This window comes from Dendrobates tinctorius, unplaced genomic scaffold, assembly GCF_039654945.1.
Source record: "Dendrobates tinctorius isolate UK_male_01 unplaced genomic scaffold, ASM3965494v1 ptg000069l, whole genome shotgun sequence".
NCBI classification, from domain to species: Eukaryota; Metazoa; Chordata; class Amphibia; order Anura; family Dendrobatidae; genus Dendrobates; species Dendrobates tinctorius.
The window spans coordinates 21,790,971-21,811,682 of NW_027361737.1; the positions used below are offsets into that span (position 1 = coordinate 21,790,971).

The 20,712-nt window shown below is 42.8% G+C and overlaps 1 protein-coding gene across 1 annotated transcript in view; it reads right to left on the reverse strand.

Annotated features, from left to right (window-relative positions):
* PROC (protein C, inactivator of coagulation factors Va and VIIIa) overlaps window positions 1-20,712 on the reverse strand; it is a 226,464-nt gene that overhangs the window by 147,828 nt on the left and 57,924 nt on the right. Inside the window, exons 2-5 of the mRNA XM_073581084.1 lie at window positions 12,920-12,988; window positions 8,259-8,419; window positions 8,158-8,182; window positions 7,954-8,064 (exon numbers count right to left, since the gene is read on the reverse strand). Of these exons, the coding sequence (XP_073437185.1) occupies window positions 7,954-8,064; window positions 8,158-8,182; window positions 8,259-8,419; window positions 12,920-12,988 (366 nt within the window). The remainder of the gene's footprint in view (window positions 1-7,953; window positions 8,065-8,157; window positions 8,183-8,258; window positions 8,420-12,919; window positions 12,989-20,712) is intronic.

The window sequence follows — 20,712 nt, forward strand, 5'->3', positions numbered from 1 at the left end:
CAGAGTACACTGGCAGGATGACAGAGTGTGAAAGATTTGTGCCCAACCAAACTTGTGTACCTTCTGTACCAACAGTATATACCTTTGCCAACCAAAGTTGGCTATCTTGTCATGGTCTCTATTTTTAGCTTTAGGCCACAGGTGTGTACCTGGTTGTGTTTTATGCAAAGTATTTCACCTTTTAACAAAAGTTGTGTACATTGTTATGAAATCACCAACAATAAACACAACTTTTTAGGTGAAATACTTTGCTTCAAACACAACCAGGAACACAACTGTGGCAAAAAGCTAAAATTTACCCACAGTTATATACCTAGTTTTGAATACCATTTCACCTTTTAAATACCCTGTATTTAACCTTTTTCGCCGCAGAAAGAAATGACAGACAACCAGTGTAAAATAATTTAACTTTTATTGAAAAATGTTTTTTTTAGTAAACTTTTTTAAAATTTTAATAAACTTGTTTAATAAAGCTTTGAAACCATAAAACTGGTCATTTTTATTTAAATACACACATTATAAATCTGTGTAGTGTGTGGTGGAAATACTGCTGGAGGGGCTGCGGGACACTTCGACACTGGGAGTGTGGAGAGAGGACTGGGATCGTGGTGGGGAAGGAACAGTTAGAGGTGAAGGTGTGGAAAAAACTACAGAATGGGTGGACATGTGGGAAGCAGAAGAGGTGGTGGGTGGTGGAGTGGAGGGTTGGGCAGGGACTGTAGGAGCAGATGATGTTGATGGCAAGTTGTATGGGGAAGGAGTTTGGTACGGGGCAGGTTGCTGGAAGTGGGGAGATGTCTGGTACGGGGCAGGTTGCTGGAAGTGGGGAGATGTCTGGTACGGGGCAGGTTGCTGGAAGTGGGGAGATGTCTGGTACGGGGCAGGTTGCTGGAAGTGGGGAGATGTCTGGTACTGGGGAGGTTGCTGGTACTGGGGAGTTTTCAGGTACTGGTGAGGTTGATGGTAATGGGGAGGTTGCTGGTACTGGGGAGGTTGCTGGTGCTGGGGAGGTTGCTGGTGCTGGGGAGGTTGCTGGTGCTGGGGAGGTTGCTGGTGCTGGGGAGGTGGATGGTGCTGGGGAGGTGGATGGTGCTGGGGAGATGGATGGTATGTAATAGGAGGGGGAGGATGGAAAGTGGCTGGAGGGGGTGTAGATGTAATAGGAGGGGGAGGATGGAAAGTGGCTGGAGGGGGTGTAGATGTAATAGGAGGGGGAGGATGGAAAGTGGCTGGAGGGGGTGCAGGTGGAGGAACTACTGTGGTGGGAGGAGGAGGTTGGGAGGTAACTTGCTGGAGAGCAGCGTGGCATGAATGCATTACATGCATCTGCTGGGCAGGAGAGAGCGTTTCCATGCGCTCCACAACAGACCTGAAAAAGGTGTGGTTTGGCGAAGATCTTGCTTCTGAATGCATGGTTTGCAGAAGTGTCTTCACCTCCAGAATGCTGGAGTTGATCTGCTGATAGCCTGCGGAGATTTGCTCTGACAAGACTTTTAGACAGTTCTGGAAAGATGCATTCAGATGCAAGAACTCTGGCGCATAAGTCTTTTCCTGACCCCTCTGCCGCTGCCGCCCAGTACCCGCAGGTGTACTAGAGGTGGCAGGGGCAGAAGGGTGGGGTAAAGGGAAAGCGATCTCCTCACCAGCAGCTTCATGTAATGTAGGCGGCCACGATGCTCCTGTGCTGGTGGATGGGACAGATGGGTCGAATGTGTGGGAAGGCTGGGAAGGTGCAGATGTACCGGGGCGGTCGAAGTGTCCCTCGGTGCCGGTCTCCTCAGGGATCACCTCAGAAGGGTCCAATCGTGCAGGCTCCCGAGTGCTGCTCACCGTGCTGTGGAATAAAGAGAAAAAAAAACAATTAAAATAGTGACATGGTATGGCCCTGGCTGAAAAAAAAAAGTTACATCTAAACATTTTTTTGTCACATGTGGTGTGTAATATTTACCTTCTGGTGAGTATTGTCTCCCGGAGGAACGACAGGGCTCGTGCGTACTTGTACTTGCTCCTGCGTCCTCCAGATCCACTAGGGGCCCGCATCTCTTTATTGAACTCCTTCTTGAAACGATCCCTCACAGACCGCCACCGCTTCACAATTCTCTCCCCTGAAACGAGAAAGGACAAAGTGGTTAGTATACAACATCAGTGTTTCCCAAACTCCAGTCCTCATGGTCCCCAGGGGTCATGTTTTCAGGATTTCCAAAGTAAATAGAAATCCTGAACACATGATCCGTGGGGACCACGAGGACTGGAGTTCGGGAAACACTGGTTTAAATCAAGCAACCGGTACTGTATATACTTACGCTCTTTAATCTGGGCCCGAGCTTCGAGGTCCTCCCAGCTGTCCACAAGGAGCGAACAGATTTCCTCCCAGAGTCGTCGGGTAACGATCAGGTCAGCGTGGCGTCGGTCAGCCATATTCCAGAGCAGCTCCCTTTCTCTGACGAGATCGATGAGGCGGCCACATCAATCCCTCCATCCTCACCGTCAGAGTCGGGAGCACGCTGTGAAGGCTGTTAAAGAAAAAGACAAAAATAACATAATTAGCCTCCACAAAAGAAATGAAATAAAAAGTGCAAAAAAAACAAAGCAAAAATATTTATACTTACACGCTGGTGACCGCCGCGTTGCTGTCGCCGACGACCCTTGGAGGCACTGCGAGGACCTCTAGGCCGAGCACCAGATTGGGAAGACTAGAGAAGAAAACAAAAAATGTTATGTCTTTGGATGTAGGCATTTGTTTGCTGTGTGTGGTCTGCAGAACATTGTTTTCTATGTGTTGTGTGTAGTGTGATGTTGTGTTTCTGCGTTTGATGCAAAAAACTTACCAATTGTGAGCCCACTCCAAGTGTCTGTCCACCCCTTCCTTCTTCTTCTGGGAGCTCCTCTTCATCTTGTGATTCCTGTTTTGAAATAAAAGGCAATGAATACACATATATTACAGAGATGATGGATTTTGGAAATAAAAACTTACCGTCAAACGCTGACGATGCGAGGGAGGGCTCCCAGAAGATGTGCTGTCTTCCTCATGGCCAGACTCCATGGCTGTGGGTGGTGTTTCTGCTGCTGCCATTGCTGCTGCTGCTGCTGCATCTATTGGGCGGCTGTTGAATAAAGAGAAACAAAGGGCCAATGAATATCTTGATATTCCATAGCCCTAGTTTGGAGGAATGGGGGATTTGATAATTACCGTCTCTCATCTGCTGCTGGACTCCCCTCCCGTTGTTTAGCATGCTGCTCCATTTGGGGTGGTGCTGATGGTGCTGCTGCTGCAGATGTCTGCTGCCTTCTCCTGCTCCTGGTTCTTGGCTTGGGTGGCATGTTGGGTGTGGCTGAGGGTCCCATTGTCTTGCTTTTATATATGTCCTGTGGGCAGAGCTACTGAGCATGCTCAGACCAAAGAAACCGGATCCGGCGCATTGCGGCGATCATAGGCTTTCATTGTATGAAAAAGCCGGACACGCCGGATCCGGCGTGTCCGGCTTTTTCGACGGATACAAAAAACGTTACAGTCTCCGTTTTTTCCAGACGCCGGATCGCGTCACATTGCCGGATCCGGCGAAAATCGGATGAAACGCATGGCCATCCGGCTCGATCCGGCTCTAATGCAAGTCAATGGGGGGGAAACCGGATCCGGAATTGCATTTCGACGGATCCGGTTTTAGTCAAAAGCGCCGGATCGCGCCTGAAGCCGAAAACCTGATGTGTGAAAGAGGCCTTAGACTTATTTGTAGACTCTAAATGGTGTAAGCAGGATATAAGGTCAGTTCTGCTTTTTTCCCTTTTATGCTTTAAAAAGGACGCCTGTTGTAGTAAAATTCCCCTAATCACCAATTTGTGAGCGGCCCATAGAGTCTCACCAGTGATCTCTTTGGAGTCATTTGTCTGGAAATAGTGCTTCAGTTCAGATTTAACCTTTGCAACTACCCCATCATTCAGTAATAACGACTCATTCAATTGCCACCTGAAGGCTGAGCTAACCTGATGAGAGAGTGCTAGTTGTAGAGAAATAGGTGCGTTGTCAGACCATGTGATTAGGCCTATGTCCGCAGATATACACCTCCGAGGACAGCACTGTCTATCAAGAAATGATCTATCCTGCTGTATATACGATGTCGGAAGGAATAGAATGTATAGTCCCTTTCACTCGCATGGGAGTATCTCCAGAAATCGTGATAGTGATATTGATGTGCTAGCAATCTTAGCTCCCTCTGACTTCGCTTTTTTCCTTGTGAACAATCCAAATTTCTATCCATAGGGAGATTAAAATCACCACATACTATTTTCCCCCCTTGTTCCAGTTCGGAAATTTTTTTGAAAACTTTCCTCAGAAAAGAATGTTGTCCCTCATTAGGAGCATTAACAGCCGTTATAGTGTGAGGTTCACCATTAGGCCGGGGTCACACTAACCAGCGCAAAATACGGTACGTAGTTTACAGGCGAAATACGGATGAATGACACCTACATAGTGCTCCATAGGTCATCGTATTTTGCGCATGTGAGCATCCGTATGTAATCCGTATGTAATCCGTATGGCGAGCGTATGGTGAGATTTTCTCGCAGGCTTGCAAAATGGACATATAATGGAGCCCTATGACAGGTTTTATAACAGAAACCAAAGATTAGATATAGACACATAGAATGCATATATGTAGGTATATACATATATGCATTCTATGTGTATATATCTATTCTTTCGTTTCTTTATTAAACCTGTCAGTGTGAGTTTACTGTATAGCGCACTGAATTGCCGGCTTTGCTAAAAGACACCTGGTGCGTATTTCTCGCAAGTCACATGTGTGGTCCGTGTGTAATGCGTATTTTTAGAGCACCCATAGACTTGCATTGGCGTACTACGGGCACGGACCATAGAATACGGATGAGAAATATACGCCTGGTGCGAGTGACCCCATAGAGAATCATTGGTTCGTGTCTAATGCGTGCTTTTAGCGCCTCTCACTCGGTCGTATTCCTCGCCAGTGTGACCCCGGCCTTAAGGGTGCATACAAGAATCAGAGATCTACCCTCTGGGTCTGCACAACTCTGCATGCATTTAAAGGCCACTGTATGCTTCACCATAATACACCCCCCGCCTTCTTATTAGAGTTACTGGAGAAAAATATATGTGGGAAATGAGGATGGTGAACCCTACAATTATCCTTCTCTAGCAAATGTGTCTTCTGCAGACAAACGATGTCAGCCCGAGATTTCCTTACTTCCCTCCACAACATGGATCGTTTACCGGGGGCGTTTAGCCCTTTAACATTTAACGATAAGAGCTGCACACTCATGATTGTAAACGTGGGTGAAATAATTTTGCACAATGTATATATTAATTTAGCCTCAGAGGGGTATATACTGGCTGTCACATAATTATATCCTATAAGCATATATTCCATCACACTTAAGCTACCAAAGTAGACGTGCCTGAAAAAAAAAAAAAAACAGACGAAAAAAGGAAAAAATTGTAACACATAACCATGAACCGGGGTCCTGGCGGACACCGGGTAATGACTGACATAGGACGGATGTGGCGCAGAATCAAAATCTGCAAAGGGCAAGGTGAAACAGTCACAGTCCAGGAGTCCAAACAGAGAAAGGACCCGTCAGCGAGTTCCGGTCATCCCGACCACGACTCTTCCCTCATTTCAAGCCAGAGTCCAGTCTGGAACAATTCTTTTCTCCCCTGCAGACGGCTGTCTAGGTGGCAGTGGAATCTTCCAACTTGTCAGCTTATCTTCTGCTTGTTTAGGAGATGAACATGTCACCGTGTGACCTCCATACATGATGATCAATTTTACAGGATTAAATCCCCATTTATACTCAATGTTGCCATCTCTGAGGGTCTTGCATATATGAGCGTATTCCCATCTTTTAGCCAAGGTTGCTGCTGATAGATCTGGGAATACCTGCAGATTGTTTAGTTCAGTAGGTAATTCAGGAGGTTTCCTCATCTGCTGTATAAATGCATCCTTAGTAGAGAAGAAATGGATACGGGCTAAGGTGTCTCTAGGCAGAGCATGATCTATGTGCCTGGGTTTTGGAATTCTATGAATCCTGTCAATCAGGAGATCCCTTGGAGACAGTGTGGGAAGTAAAGCTTGTATAAACTTATGCATGAAGGGGGCTAGGACTTTATCAGCTACCTCTTCTGGTATACCCCATATACGAACGTTATTTCTCCTGGATCTGTCTTCCAGGTCATGCAATTTGTCAAGCACATGAACTAGTTCCCCCTTAAGTGCCTCATTTTCATCCACCAGAGCATTAATGGAAGGAGCATATTCCACCATTTTGTTTTCAACATGTGAAGTACGTTCTCCCAGGGAGCGTATGTCGCCTCTTATTTCTTTTAACATGAAGTGCATGTCCTCTTTTAGGGAGGAACGGATGGAGGCTAAGAATTCCCTCATATCCCCTTTAGTCATTGGGGTAGAGCTGCTATGCTTTCCCCCTCCGCGTTAATACAGTACCTCTTCCAGAGCCTTGTGAGGACATGGAGGACCCGGAGGAGGATGCAGCCGCCATCTTCCCTGAAGCATGTGCAGTCTGTCCCTTAGGAAAGAAATCTGGCAGCCACAGCGGGGAGCTTCTTTTCTGCGTCCTACCGCATGTCATCATGAGCCCAGATATGTGAGGCAGCCGGCAGTTACTTTTTGAAGGTCGGGTGCACTGTGGAGAGCTGATATGTGCTGCTTTCGTTCGGTAGATGTTGGAGCTCTGGCTCTAAGCAGCCATCACAGTCTGCATGCAGGCCACGCCCCCGTCAATGGGGATGTTGAAGTCCCCCATGATGATGGTGGGGATGTCAGAAGAGAGAAAGTGGAGGAGCCAGGTGGAGAATTTGTCGATGGAGGCAGTGGCTGAGCCCGGTGGTCGGTATATGACAGCCATTTGGAGATTAGAGGGAGAGAAAATAAGGACAGAGTGAACCTTGAAAGAAGGGAGGATAAGGGAGGGTGGGGGTTGGATAGGGTTGAAGGAGCAGTTTTTAGAAAGGAGGAAACCCACTCCTCCACCTTGTCTGTTGCCAGGGCGAGGAGTGTGGGTTAAGTGGAGGCCGCCATAACTCAGTGCGGCCGGGGAGGCCGTGTCAGGGGGTGTCAGCCAGGTCTCAGTGAGGGCCAGGAAGGAAAGGTTGCGGGAGGTAAAGAGGTCGTGGATCACGTGGAGCTTGTTGCAGATGGAGCGAGCATTCCAAAGTGCTCCAGAAAGAGGGTGCGGGAGGGAGGGGGTCAGTGGCACAGGTTTTAAGTGTGAGGGATTGCGGTAGTTTCTCTTAGTGTGAGAAAGATAGGGGTGAGGATTAGAGGGATGTAGGAGGCAGGGGGGCCAGGATTGAGGGATATGTCGCCAGCAGTGAGAAGAAGCAGAGAAAAGGAAAGCAGGTGGGTAAAGGAAAGTGATCGTCTTGTATTGTATTTTAGTAGGCGAGGTCTGAGGTTAAGGAGTATGTCTGCAGATAAAGCGAGGTGGGGGCGTAAGAGAGAGGGGGAGATAGTTATTTGGTTCGAAGGTGCAGGGGTTTGGGGATAGCGAAGGAGAGTGAAGATTAGTGTATTTATGTGAAGGAGGGCCAGGGTGTGCCAGTACACCCCTGGCCTCCGTTTAACAGTATCAAAATATACATATATAAATATGGGTGTTGCTAGTATAAACTCAAAGTCTATATAAATTAATGTAAAAGAGAGGAAATTATCATCCCTCTTAACCAACTTCAGAAAATGGGGATGTAATGGAAGATTGACCACTGACAGTGTGACACCAGCAACATAACACCAAGTGGGGATGTTAGGAGTCACTGTGCATTCATGATTCCTGGTCCTGAGCAACGTGGATGTAGAAGATACTGTATATTTCTGTCTATATATCTATCGATAGAGAGGAAAAGATGAATGAAAATAATACGTTTGCTAATCTATATACTTAGAAACATGGTCTAGAGACACTCACCATGAGAACAAAGTTTTCCTTCCCATTCTCGGGGGCAGATGCAGTCAAATTTTCCTATTCCATCTTTGCAAACACCATTTGTACAAGGATTTGGGAGACATTGATCCCCATCTACAAAAGACATGACCCTTAATAACTGAGGTGGACTGTTACACGTGTAGCTGTAAGTAATGTATATACTGAATGTCTTTCTGTTTGTCTTACCAAAGTAAACTGTCCAAAAGTTCAGCTGGAAAAAAAAGAATATCTGAAAATAGGATCTATAAAGCATAACTATAGCATAGATATCACTTGTTGTGTCTTACTGTATCTTCCCGAGTCTCAAAAATCTCATTGGCCTCCTCAAAGTCACACTTCTCCTCGTGGCATTCTCTCTCTAGGTTGCCTGGTCTGAGTTCCTCCATAATAGTATTTTCCCGTTTCTGAATCTTTAGTACACGATTTGCATCCTGTTTACTAAAAAAGACTGCAAATAGAGAAATACATGATATATGATTGTCGTATGAGCGCTTGTTTCCCCTGTTACCCTATATATATTATATATTTATCAACTGTACTGACATTTTTTCGGAACAACTTTTTGTATGATATCACCTATCATAGGTGATATCATAGGTACGTGATTGCTGGGTTCTCACCCCTGGCCCCAATTCCTCCAATCCTGAGACTATGAGTCATGTACAGTTGTGGCCAAAACTATTGACACCCCTGCAATTTTGTCAGATGATACTCAGTTTCTTCCTGAAAATGATTGCAAACACAAATTCTTTGGTATTATTATCTTCATTTAATTTGTCTTAAATGAAAAAACACAAAAAGAATTGTCCTAAAGCCAAATTGGATATAATTCCACGCCAAACATAAAAAAGAGGGTGGACAAAAGTATTGGCACTGTTCGAAAAATCATGTGATGCTTCTCTAATTTGTGTAATTAACAGCACATGTAACTTACCTGTGGCACCTAACAGGTGTTGGCAACAACTAAATCACACTTGCAGCCAGTTGACATGGATCAAAGTTGACTCTACCTCTGTCATGTGTCCTTGTGTGTACCACATTGAGCATGGAGAAAAGAAAGAAGACCAAAGAATTGTCTGAGGACTTGAGAAACCAAATTGTGAGGAAGCATGAGTAATCTCAAGGTTACAAGTCCATCTCCAAAGACCTGAATGTTCCTGTGTCTACCGTGCGTAGTGTCATCAAGAAGTATAAAGCCCATGGCACTGTGGCTAACCTCCCTAGATGTGGACGTAAAAGAAAAATTGACAAGAGATTTCAACGCAAGATTGTGCGGATGTTGGATAAAGAACCTCGACTAACATCCAAACAAGTTCAAGCTGCCCTGCAGTCCGAGGGTACAACAGTGTCAACCCTTACTATCCGTCGGCATCTGAATGAAAAGGGACTCTATGGTAGGAGACCCAGGAAGACCCCACTTCTTACCCCGAGACATAAAAAAGCCAGGCTGGAGTCTGTCAAAACTTACCTGAAAAAGCCTAAACGTTTTGGAAGAATGTTCTCTGGTCAGATGAGACAAAAGTAGAGCTTTTTGGGCAAAGGCATCAACATAGATTTTACAGGAGAAAAAAAGAGGCATTCAAAGAAAAGAACACGGTCCCTACAGTCAAACATGGCGGAGGTTCCCTGATGTTTTGGGGTTGCTTTGCTGCCACTGGACTGCTTGACCATGTGCATGGCATTATGAAGTCTGAAGACTACCAACAAATTTTGCAGCATAATGTAGGGCCCAGTGTGAGAAAGCTGGGTCTTCCTCAGAGGTCATGGGTCTTCCAGCAGGACAATGACCCAAAACACACTTCAAAAAGCACTAGAAAATAGTTTGAGAGAAAGCACTGGAGACTTCTAAGGTGGCCAGCAATGAGTCCAGACCTGAATCCCATAGAACACCTGTGGAGAGATCTAAAAATGGCAGTTTGGAGAAGGCACCCTTCAAATATCAGGGACCTGGAGCAGTTTGCCAAAGAAGAATGGTCTAAAATTCCAGCAGAGCATTGTAAGAAACTCATTGATGGTTACCGGAAGCGGTTGGTCTCAGTTATTTTGGCTAAAGGTTGTGCAACCAAGTATTAGGCTGAGGGTGCCAATACTTTTGTCTGGCCCATTTTTGGAGTTTTGTGTGAAATGATCAATGTTTTGCTTTTTGCTTCATTCTCTTTTGTGTTTTTTCATTTAAGACAAATTAAATGAAGCTAATAATACCAAAGAATTTGTGTTTGCAGTCATTTTCAGGAAGAAACTGAGTATTATCTGACAAAATTGCAGGGGTGTCAATACTTTTGGCCACAACTGTATGTATCATGTTAGTAGAGATTACACATGCACACTCCTCAACTGTTCAAGAAGAATCAGTGTAGGGTATTTCAGACTTATAAGGTAAATAAACCCTCATTAAGGATTCTATAATAATTATTAAAATATAGCTTACATTTTTTAAAATAATATTGTATGCTGTTTAAAACTACAGTGTCTGTATTGGCAACTGTATTAGACTTCCTATTAGTTCTGACCGGTTAATTTAATTCCAATTTTACAGTCTCTTTGTGGGTTCATTATTCAATTAGTGCTATTTTAACTACTATACTAGTACTTTTAACTATTATAACTACTGTACAGACAACTGCCTTTAAAATATATAACCAGCTGCCTCCCCAACATGTTTCACCATCACTGGCTTCTTCAGGGGAATAAGGCTGCAATGGCCACTGGGTGGGACCCTACAGCTTATATAATGTAGGATGTGATGTCATGGAGGTCATCCAACGGATGGTGTTAACACAGTAGCCAATCCTAAAGCATTAGTTACAAATATAAGAACATGTCCAACAGGTAAACAGATTTCAACCATTAAACTTTAACCTATAGGTTCATCTTAATCAAAAAAGCACTCACTTAACCAATCAAAACGTCTTTGCAAAGTAATTCCAATTGGGTCTATTGGCGCCATATCGAGACCAATTGTAATCCCTTTCCAGGTAATTTACACCAGGTAGAAATGGAATTTAGGACTGTAGGATCACATGCCAGATAACGGCGCTTGCGCATCCAATTCCATGGCAATAAAGAATAAGAACCTTAAAACTACAGAAGATTGTCATGTGGCCTTAAGGTCTATGACCAAATTATGCATCAATTATTAATAAGCGTTCTGAGGGCTCCTTTACAGCCACTGTATAATAAGATCTCTAGATTGTGGAGACAATTACGGTACATCAGCTAACCAAACAAAGAGAAAATTCCTCAATCTGAGAATCCTGAAGCTATGGATAGTACGATCTAGGTAGTATAGAATCATAGAATCGTAGAGTTGGAAGGGACCTCCTGGGCCATCTGGTCCAACCCCCTGCTCAAAGCATATAGATCATGAGTGGAGAGATAATCAAACAAAAGGGGTAAGCTTAGCAAAAAATAATCAATTTTATTAAATACGGTATTACATATCTGACAATAATGTGAGGTAAGGGAGAAAAACAGCTAAAACTGATGTGGAAACAGATGGAAAGTTTACAGGCCGTCCCGAAGCTCGAGACTCTCATTAACTGAAAAATACAAATAAAGATTAAACAACCACAAGACGGATTTCATCACCCAAGGTATCATTTTAATTAGTATAATGGCGCCGACCTGACACTGTGTGTAGGTTACTGTGTACAACCCTTCTGACAGGTTCCCTTTAAATTAACATCTCAAAACTCATAGGAAGTCTTTACAGTGGCCAACACAGACACTGTGGTTTTAAACAGCATACAATATTAAGTTAAAAAATAAAAGCTATATTTTAATAATTATTTTAGAATCTTTAGTTAGGGTTTGTTTGCCTTATGGCAATTTCTAAAATACACTTGCACACTGCCACTCCCATTCATTGCCTACAGGACAGATGAAGATAGCTGAGTACAGTTCTCTGTTGAAATGGGGAACAAAGGATTTTGCTTTTCATGATCAGTTGGGGTCCCAGTGATAAGCCACACAGCAGCAGACACTTTTTTTCCACAATTGCTTCCAACTTTGTCAATTTTAGGATGTCCTTTTATGCTTCTATATGACTGTATCCTCTGCGCAAAATGAAGTCAGAAAAGGCATGATTTGAAAAGTTTGGTATTAAAAAGAATCTGTTACTAATATCAATCCCCCAAATTGCATAAATGGGTATGCAGGTCCTTGAAGTATAAATCCATGTACACTTTTATATCTTCTATCTGTTGCTGCACTCCCAAATAATTTGATTCCATCTCCCCACAAAAATGAGTTCCTTAAAGGTATTCTGCTAGTAGGATTAAACTGTCTTTGCGTCAATCATCATATATGGGCATGCAGGTCTTTGAAATGTAAATACTTGTCACCTTTCTATTTTCTATTTGTGGTTGCATTCCCAAGTAATTACAACTTTCATTCATAGGCAAAATGAGGAATTAAGTACTCTGGCTTTGACAGAGCACTTTCTGAGCTGCTTACTTTATAGGTTGTTTCCCTGCCCAGCATCAGCCTCTTTAACTTGATTGACAGCTCACAGGCACCAGAAAGGAAAATTAAAGTGAGCAATCAATAAAGCTAAAGAGACTGGTTTTGGACAGGGAAATAACCTGGGCAGGCAGAGACTTGTTAAGTGCCAGGTCTCTCCCAGAGGACTTAATGCCTTACTTGTGATGAATGAAAATACTATTTGCTCAGGAATGCAACAACAGATAGAAGATAGAAAGATGATGACTGACTTACATGTCAAAGACATGCAAGCTCATACATGCAGTATTGGGGGCATATAGACAGGGGGTTAATCTTACAACAGACTCCCTTTAAAGAACTCTTTTCTTTGTTATGGTGGGTGAATAAAAATGGTACGAGATAAATAAACTGACAAATAGCAACTGTATGCCCACTGTAGCCCCCAATATTATTTCTCAAATGGGACAACTCAATTGATTGAACTTTACTAACACACGGTACTTACTTGATTTTGTAAAATTCAGTGGAATAACACTCAGGATTAAAAACCACAAAACATTCTGGGACAGTAAATCTGTAGGTACAGCAGAAAAGAATAAAGGTCATTTCTATTTATTTTAAGTGTAAGTGCCAAAATTCTATGGATGAAAACATCACGATTTATGGTACAATTGTTATTATGGCAAGAAGATCAGATCCTAGACAGTTTTTATTTTTTTATTATTGGAGCCAGTTATACACAGATCGAAGTGAATGCATTGTTTTTTTTCCATGTAGCCTGTTCTGTTACCTTTTCTTATAGTAGTGATAGAGAAAAGGGTTAATTGTTTTCTTGCAAAGGCAGAAATTGAAACTCCTGGGCCCAAGTGAAAATCTATAAGGCCTCTTTCACACTTCAGTTTTTTGTGTCAGTTCAAATCCGCCAAAAAGGTGGAAAAGCGGATCGGTTCCTAACTGATGTTAACGGATGCCACAGGATCCGTTTTGTGACGGATCCGCAGAATTTTAAAGGAAGAGAGAGAGAGAGAGAGAGAATTTTTTTTCGTCCGCCAGAAAGGATTTCAGGGTTAATTTTCTCCCTGACTTCCTTTCTCCGGGCATGCGCAATGGAAAATGTGGATAAAACAACAAAAAAAACGTTGCAAGGTCCGTCCAAGCATGCGGCGGACGAAAAAAATTTGGCGGATCCTCACAAAAACGGATCCAACGGATGGCTATCAGTCAAGATCCGCCAGTAATGCAACCCTATGGGGAAAAAAACGGATCCGCCAAAAAAAATAGCGAATCCGTTTTTTTCAAAACCTGGCGGATTTTGACTGATAGTCAAAAACGGAAGTGTGAAAGAGGCCTAACACTGTCACACGTCTTACTTGGCCATTTATTACCTGGCAAAAAAAACTTTAGACCTCCTCAGGCACCAGGGCTGGGTGTGAGTAATATCCAGTAAAAATTTGCCTCTGTTTGAATGTAAATGAATGCAAATTGCAAACATTGTATGATTGCAATATTTGTGTGAATGATGCATATGTATAAAAGCACTGTGGAAATTAATGGCACTATATACAGTGAAGGAAACAAGTATTTGATAGGCTGTGTTCACACACAGCGTTTTTTTAGAGGTTTTTACCGCGGTTTTCACTATAAAACCGCTAAAAATAAGGTGCACAGTCATTTCTATGCATTTTGCACTTTTTGTGCACATTGATGCGTTTTTTACCGCGAAAAAACCGCATCGCGGTAAAAACCACAGCATGCACATTAATTTTGCGGTTTTTTCCGCGGTTTAGGCTTCTCCCATGCTTTTAGAAACCGCTGCGGTAAAAAACGCATCAAAACTGCGCAAAAAACGCGCAAAAACCGCCGCGGAAAAATAGGTGCGGTTTCTGGGAAGGGATTCAGGTTTTTGTGCAGAAATTTTCTGCAACGTGTGCACTTAGCCTTACACTGCCGATTTTGCAAGTTTTCCCACCTACAAAGAATGGAGAGGTCTGTAATTTTTATCGTAGGTGCACTTCAACCGTGAGAGACAGACTCTAAAAATAAAACAGAAAATCACATTGCATGAATTTTACATAATTAAATTGAATTTTATTGCATGAAATAAGTATTTGATCACCTACCAACCAGCAAGAATTCTCGCTCTCACAGACCTGTTAGTTTTTCTTTAAGAAGCCCTCCTACTCTGCACTCACTACCTGTATTAACCCCTTACCTACAATTGACGTAATATTCCGTCCATGTGACCATGGACCTAATTACCATGGACGGAATATTACGTCATCGCGATCAGCGGCGCCCACGTGGTGAGCGCCGCTGATCGCGGCCGAGTGTCAGCTAATTATCATAGCTGACACCCGGCACAATGTGTCAGGGGCGGTCACGGACCGCCCCCGACACGTTAACCCCTTGCACACCGCGATCAAACACGATCGCCGTGTACCGGGGGTTAAAAGGAAGCATCGGCAGGGAGGGGGCTCCCTCCGTGCTTCCCTGAGCCCCGCACGGCAGCGCAATGTGCAGCGCTGCTGCGGGGGGCTCTTTTCCTGCAGGTCCCCGGATCCAATATGGCGACGGGGACCTCCGGGGGCCTGCAGGAAGCTGGCTTCCTCAGTGCCTGCAAAGCGCAGGCATGAGGAAGCCTGTGCAGTGCCTGTGACAGATCGCTGATCTGTCACAGTGATCTGTAATGTGACAGATCAGCGATCTGTCACAGGACAGTTATGTCCCCCCTGGGACATTGTAATAAAGTAAAAAAAAAATAAAAAAGTGTAAAAAAAATTAAAAAAAATCGCTAAATAAATTAAAAAAAAAAAAAAATATTCCCCAAAAAATTCATTTTTTGCAAATAATAAAAAAAACCCAATAAAAGTACACATATTTGGTATCGCCGCGTCCGTAACGACCCGCCCTATAAAACTGTCCCAATAGTTCACCCCTTAAGCGAACCCCTTAAAAAATAAAAATAAAAAACGAAGCAAAAAATAATGATTTATTATCCTACCGCCGAACAAAAAGTGCAATAACGCGCGATCAAAAAGACGCATATAAATATCCATGGTACCGCTGAAAACATCATCTTGTCCCGCAAAAAACAAGCCACAATACAGCATCATCAGCGAAAAAATAAAAAAGTTATAGCTCACAGAATAAAGTGATGCAAAAATAATTATTTTTTATATAAAATTGTTTTCATTGCATAAAAGCGCCAAAACATAAAAAAAATGACCTAAATGAGGTATCGCTGTAACCATACTGACCCGAAGAATAAAACTGCCTTATAAATTTTACCGCACCCGGAACGGCGTAAACGCACCACCCAAAAGAAATTCATGAAACGCTGGTTTTTGTTCATTCTGCGTCCCAAAAAACGAAATAAAAAGCGATCAAAAAATGTCACATGCCCAAACATGATACCAATAAAAGCATCAACTCGTCCCGCAAAAAATAAGACCTCACATGACTCGGTGGGTCAAAATATGGAAAAATTATAGCTCTCAATATGTGGTGATGCAAAAACTATTTTTACAATAAAAAGCGTCTTTTAGCGTGCGACAGCTGCCAAACATAAAAACCACCATAAATAGTAAATCAAACCCCCCATTATCACCCCCTTAGTTAGAGAAAAATAATAAAATTTAAAAAATGTATTTATTTCCATTTTCCCATTAGGGTTAGGGCTAGGGTTAGGGTTAGGGTTAGGGCTAGGGTTAGCGTTAGGGCTAGGGTTAGCATTAGGGCTAGGGTTAGGGTTAGGGTTAGGGCTAAGGTTAGGGCTAGGGTTAGGGCTAGGGTTAGGGCTAGGGTTAGAATTGGGGGTTTCCACTATTTGCGCACATGAGGTGCTCTCCAAACGCAACATGGCGTCTGATCTCAATTCCAGCCAATTCTGCGTTGAAAAAGTCAAATGGTGCTCCTTCCCTTCCAAGCTCTGCCATGGACCCAAACAGTGTTTTACCCCCTCATATGGGGTATCAGCCTACTCAGGACAATTTGCAAAACTACTTTTGGGGTCCTATTTCTCCTGTTGCCCTTAGGAAAATAAAAATTTTGGGGCAAAAATATCATTTTTGTGGAAAAAAAATGTTTTGTTATTTTCACGCCTGGGCGTTATAAACTTCTGTGAAGCCCTTGTGGGTTCAAAGTTCTCACCACATATCTAGATAAGTTCCTTAGGAGGTCTAGTTTCAAAAATGGGGTCACTTGTGGGGGGTTTCCACTGTTTAGGTACATCAGGGGCTCTCCAAACGCGACATGGCGTCCGATCAGAATTCCAGCCAATTTTGCATTGAAAAAGTCAAACGGCGCTCCTTCCCTTCTGAGCTCCGCCATGCGCCGAAACAGTGGTTCCCCCCCACATATCAGGTATCAGCGTACTCAGGACAAATTGCACAATAATTTTTGCAGTCCAATTTCTCCTGTTACACTTGGTAAAATAAAAAAAATTGAACCTGAAGTAATTTTTTTTGTGAAAAAGTGTTAAATGTTAATTTTTTTTAAATATTCAAAAAATTCCTGTGACGCACCTGAAGGGTTAATAAACTCCTTGAATGTGGTTTTAAGCACCTTAAGGGGTGCAGTTTTCAGAATGGTGTCACTTTTGGGTATTTTCTATCATATAGACCCTTCAAAGTGACTTCAAATGTGATGTGGTCCGTAAAAATAAAATGGTGTTGCAAAAATGAGAGATCGCTGGTCAACTTTTAACCCTTATAACTTCCTAACAAAAAAAAATTTTGGTTCCAAAATTGTGCTGATGTAAAGTAAACATGTGGCAAATGTTACTTATTAACTTTTTGTGTGCCATATCTCTGTGGTTTAAGGGCATAAAAATTCAAGTTTGGAAAATTGCGGAATTTTCAAAATTTTTGTCAAATTTCCGTTTTTCTCACAAATAAACGCAAGTTATATGAATGAAATTTTACCACTAACATGAAGTACAATATGTCACGAGAAAACAATGTCAGAATCACCGGGATCCATGGAAGCGTTCCAGAGTTATTACCTCATAAAGGGACAGTGGTCAGAATTGTAAAAATTGGCCCGGTAGTTAACGTGCAAACCACCCTTGGTAGTGAAGGGGTTAATTGCACCTGTTTGAACTCGTTACCTGTATAAGAGACACCTGTCCACACACTCAATCAATCACACTTCAACCTCTCCACCATGGCCAAGACCAAAGAGCTGTCTAAGGATAGCAGGGACAAAATTGTAGACCTGCACAAGGCTGGGATGGGCTACAGGACAATAGGCAAGCGGCTTGGTGAGAAGGCAACAACTGTTGGTGCAATTATTAGAAAATGGAAGAAACATAAGATGACTGTTAATCTTCCTCGGTCTGGGGCTCCATGTAAGGTCTCGCCTTGTGGGGTAAGGATGATTCTGAAAAAGGTCAGGAATAAGCCCAAAACTACACAGGAGGACCTGGTCAATGACCTAAAGAGAACTGGGACCACAGTCACACACAGTCTCAAACATTACCGTTAGTAACACAGTATGCAGTCATGGATTAAAATCCTGCAGGGAACGCAAGGGCCCCCTGCTCACGCCAGCACATGTGCAGGCCCATTTGAAGTTCGCCAATGACCATCTGGATGATCCAGAGGAGGCATGGGAGAAGGTCATGTGGTCAGATAACACCAAATGAGAACTTTTTGGTATCAACTTCACTTGCCGTGTTTGGAAGAAAAAGGATGAGTACAACCTCAAGTACATCATCCTAGTCTTGAAGCATGGTGGGGAAACATCATACTTTGGGGGTGCTTTTCTGCAAAGGGGACAGGACAGCTGTACTGTATTGAAGGGATGATGGATGGGATCATCTATTACGAGATGTTGGCCAACAACGTCCTTCCCTCAGTAAGAGCATTGAGGATAGGTCATGGCTGGGTCTTCCAGCATGCCAATGACCTGAAACACACAGCCAGGGAAACTAAGGAGTGGTTCTGTAAGAAGCATTTCAATGTCCTGGAGTTGCCCAGCGATTCTGCAGAGCTGAACCAAATAGAAAATCTTTGGAGGGAGCTGAAACTCAATGTTGCCCAGCGACAGTCATGAAACCTGAAAGATCAGGAGATCTGTATGGAGGAGTGGGCCAAAATCCCTGCTGCAGTGTGTGCAAACTTGGTCAAGAACTACAGGAATCATCTGACCTCTATAATTCCAAACAAAGGTTTCTGTACCAAATATTAAGTTCTGTTTTTCTATTGTATCAAAAACTTACTTCATGCAATAAAATGCAAATTAATAACGGTATGTAAAAATCATACAATGTGATTTTCTGGATTTTTTTAAGATTCCGTCCCTCACAGATGAGGTGTACCTACAATAAAAATTACAGATCTTTCCATTCTTTGTAGGTGGGAAAACTTGCAAAATCGGCAGTGTATCAAATACTTATTTTCCCTACTCTAAGGCTACTTTCACATTAGCGCTTTTTAGCTCTGCGCTTCGTGTGCAATAGAAACTCATGCAAAAAACGCATCATGCGTTTTGCATGCGTTTGCAGTTTTTAGGCACATGCATTTTAACCAGTTTGTAGCCATGTTAACTTTTAAAACGCATGCGATTTCAAACGCAGGCGTGTGTATATCTATGCGCACGCCTGCGCTCCCATAGACTGCAATGTGTTATTTTTGCGCATTCCATGCACTAGCGTTTTTTTTACGCCGTTGGATGGACCCAAAAATGCAACAGGTTGCGTCGGGACTGCCTAGGTGCACACTACAAAAAACGCATGCGCACGAAAACGCATACGTGCAAACGCTAGACCATGCGCCCGCCATGTTAAACATAGGGGCGCATGCGCATGGACGCGCACGATGCGCTGTGCTAAGAAACGCTAATGTGAAACTAGCCTTAGTGAGTGAAATAAATAATAACTTTAGGGGGAATGTATCAAAGTATTGTTGCAAAAATTGTTATATTTTCTAAACAAAAAAAATCATTTTTTACCATTTTACTCTGAGCTCTTCAAACTTTTTAAAAATATGTTTGAAACTGAGAGTGGTTCACTATGCCAAAAAGGTTTAAGACATATTTATGAATTTTAACGTTTCAAGAATTTACAAAACAAAAGGGTCAATTCTCACTCCAGTAAGAGGGTGGAGTGAAAAGAAAAGTAGAAAACCAGCTCTAGAAAGCTGTTATATTAAAAAGGGTGTTACCATCCTGTGTGGCTGGCTTACGGAAAATGCAGCTACTGGGAGAAAATAAACTTATTTCTTCCCAGTAGCTTTCAATAATGGTGGCGTGCACAAAGGGGCTGCAGTCACCACTCACATCACTGCTCACTGTAATGTGAGTGGCAGTTATAAGCACACCCGGGCACTTTGATTGACAGCTCACTCTTCACATTTGTGCTGCATAGCTGGCTGTCAGAGTGCCGGAACGTGCCGCCAGTAGTCGCATTTTCAGTAAGATGACCATGCATGATTATAACTTTATTTTCTCTACATCTGCAGGTAAACTGTGTTTTCTGAGGAGGCAGGTTCCATTTAAAGCTAACCTCTCACTTTGAGAATTCAGTCCAATCTGCAGGCAGGATGTCAGAAAGTGGGACAAAAATGTAGGGCCCGATTCATTATTGCCCAAAGCAGGAAAGTTTATTCAAATCCTAAAAACATGGCAGCAGGGAGACGAATAGAGGGTGCGGCTATGCAGACGATGGTCGTTTTGCATCTGAGTACGCTTCCATAGGTCTGAACAAAAAAAAAAGAAAAAATTGCACGTCACTTCATATGTAATAGGTGCTCAGAAAACAGGATATCAATCCCAATATACAAATAGAAAAAAGATCTGGCACTCTTGATAGACTTCTTCTCCCTGCTACCATGTTTTCTGAATTTAAACAAAGATTATTCATTTTATTTCTACCGGTGAGTACCGCTAAACCTTCTTGCTGCTGTGGACACTATATTTGCTTTCCCTGCCTGGGACTGCTAGCTGAGCAAAACCGGATCTTGGCTTTTACACATGTTGGACCGTAGTCTTCAGTCTTCCGCTCCATCCCATTTTAATGATAGTGCCGAATCAGTTTGTATTCTTTCTGGTGAGGTCTTCAGATACATTGTTGCATTTGCACCTTTTTCTTTTTTTTGTTTAGCTTTTGGTGTTTTTTGGCTTTTTTTCCCATGTGAGTCTTTTTCTTCTATTGAATTTGTGTCTTTTTTTGAAGTTTATTTTATATGCTTTCGCCTATTTTTTTTTGTTTGCTGTTGTGAGGGAAGGGCAGGGACCATTTGCAGTTTCCAGATGTTTTCGGCTGACTCCTGTATTGTAACTTTTTAAAAAGTCACAATT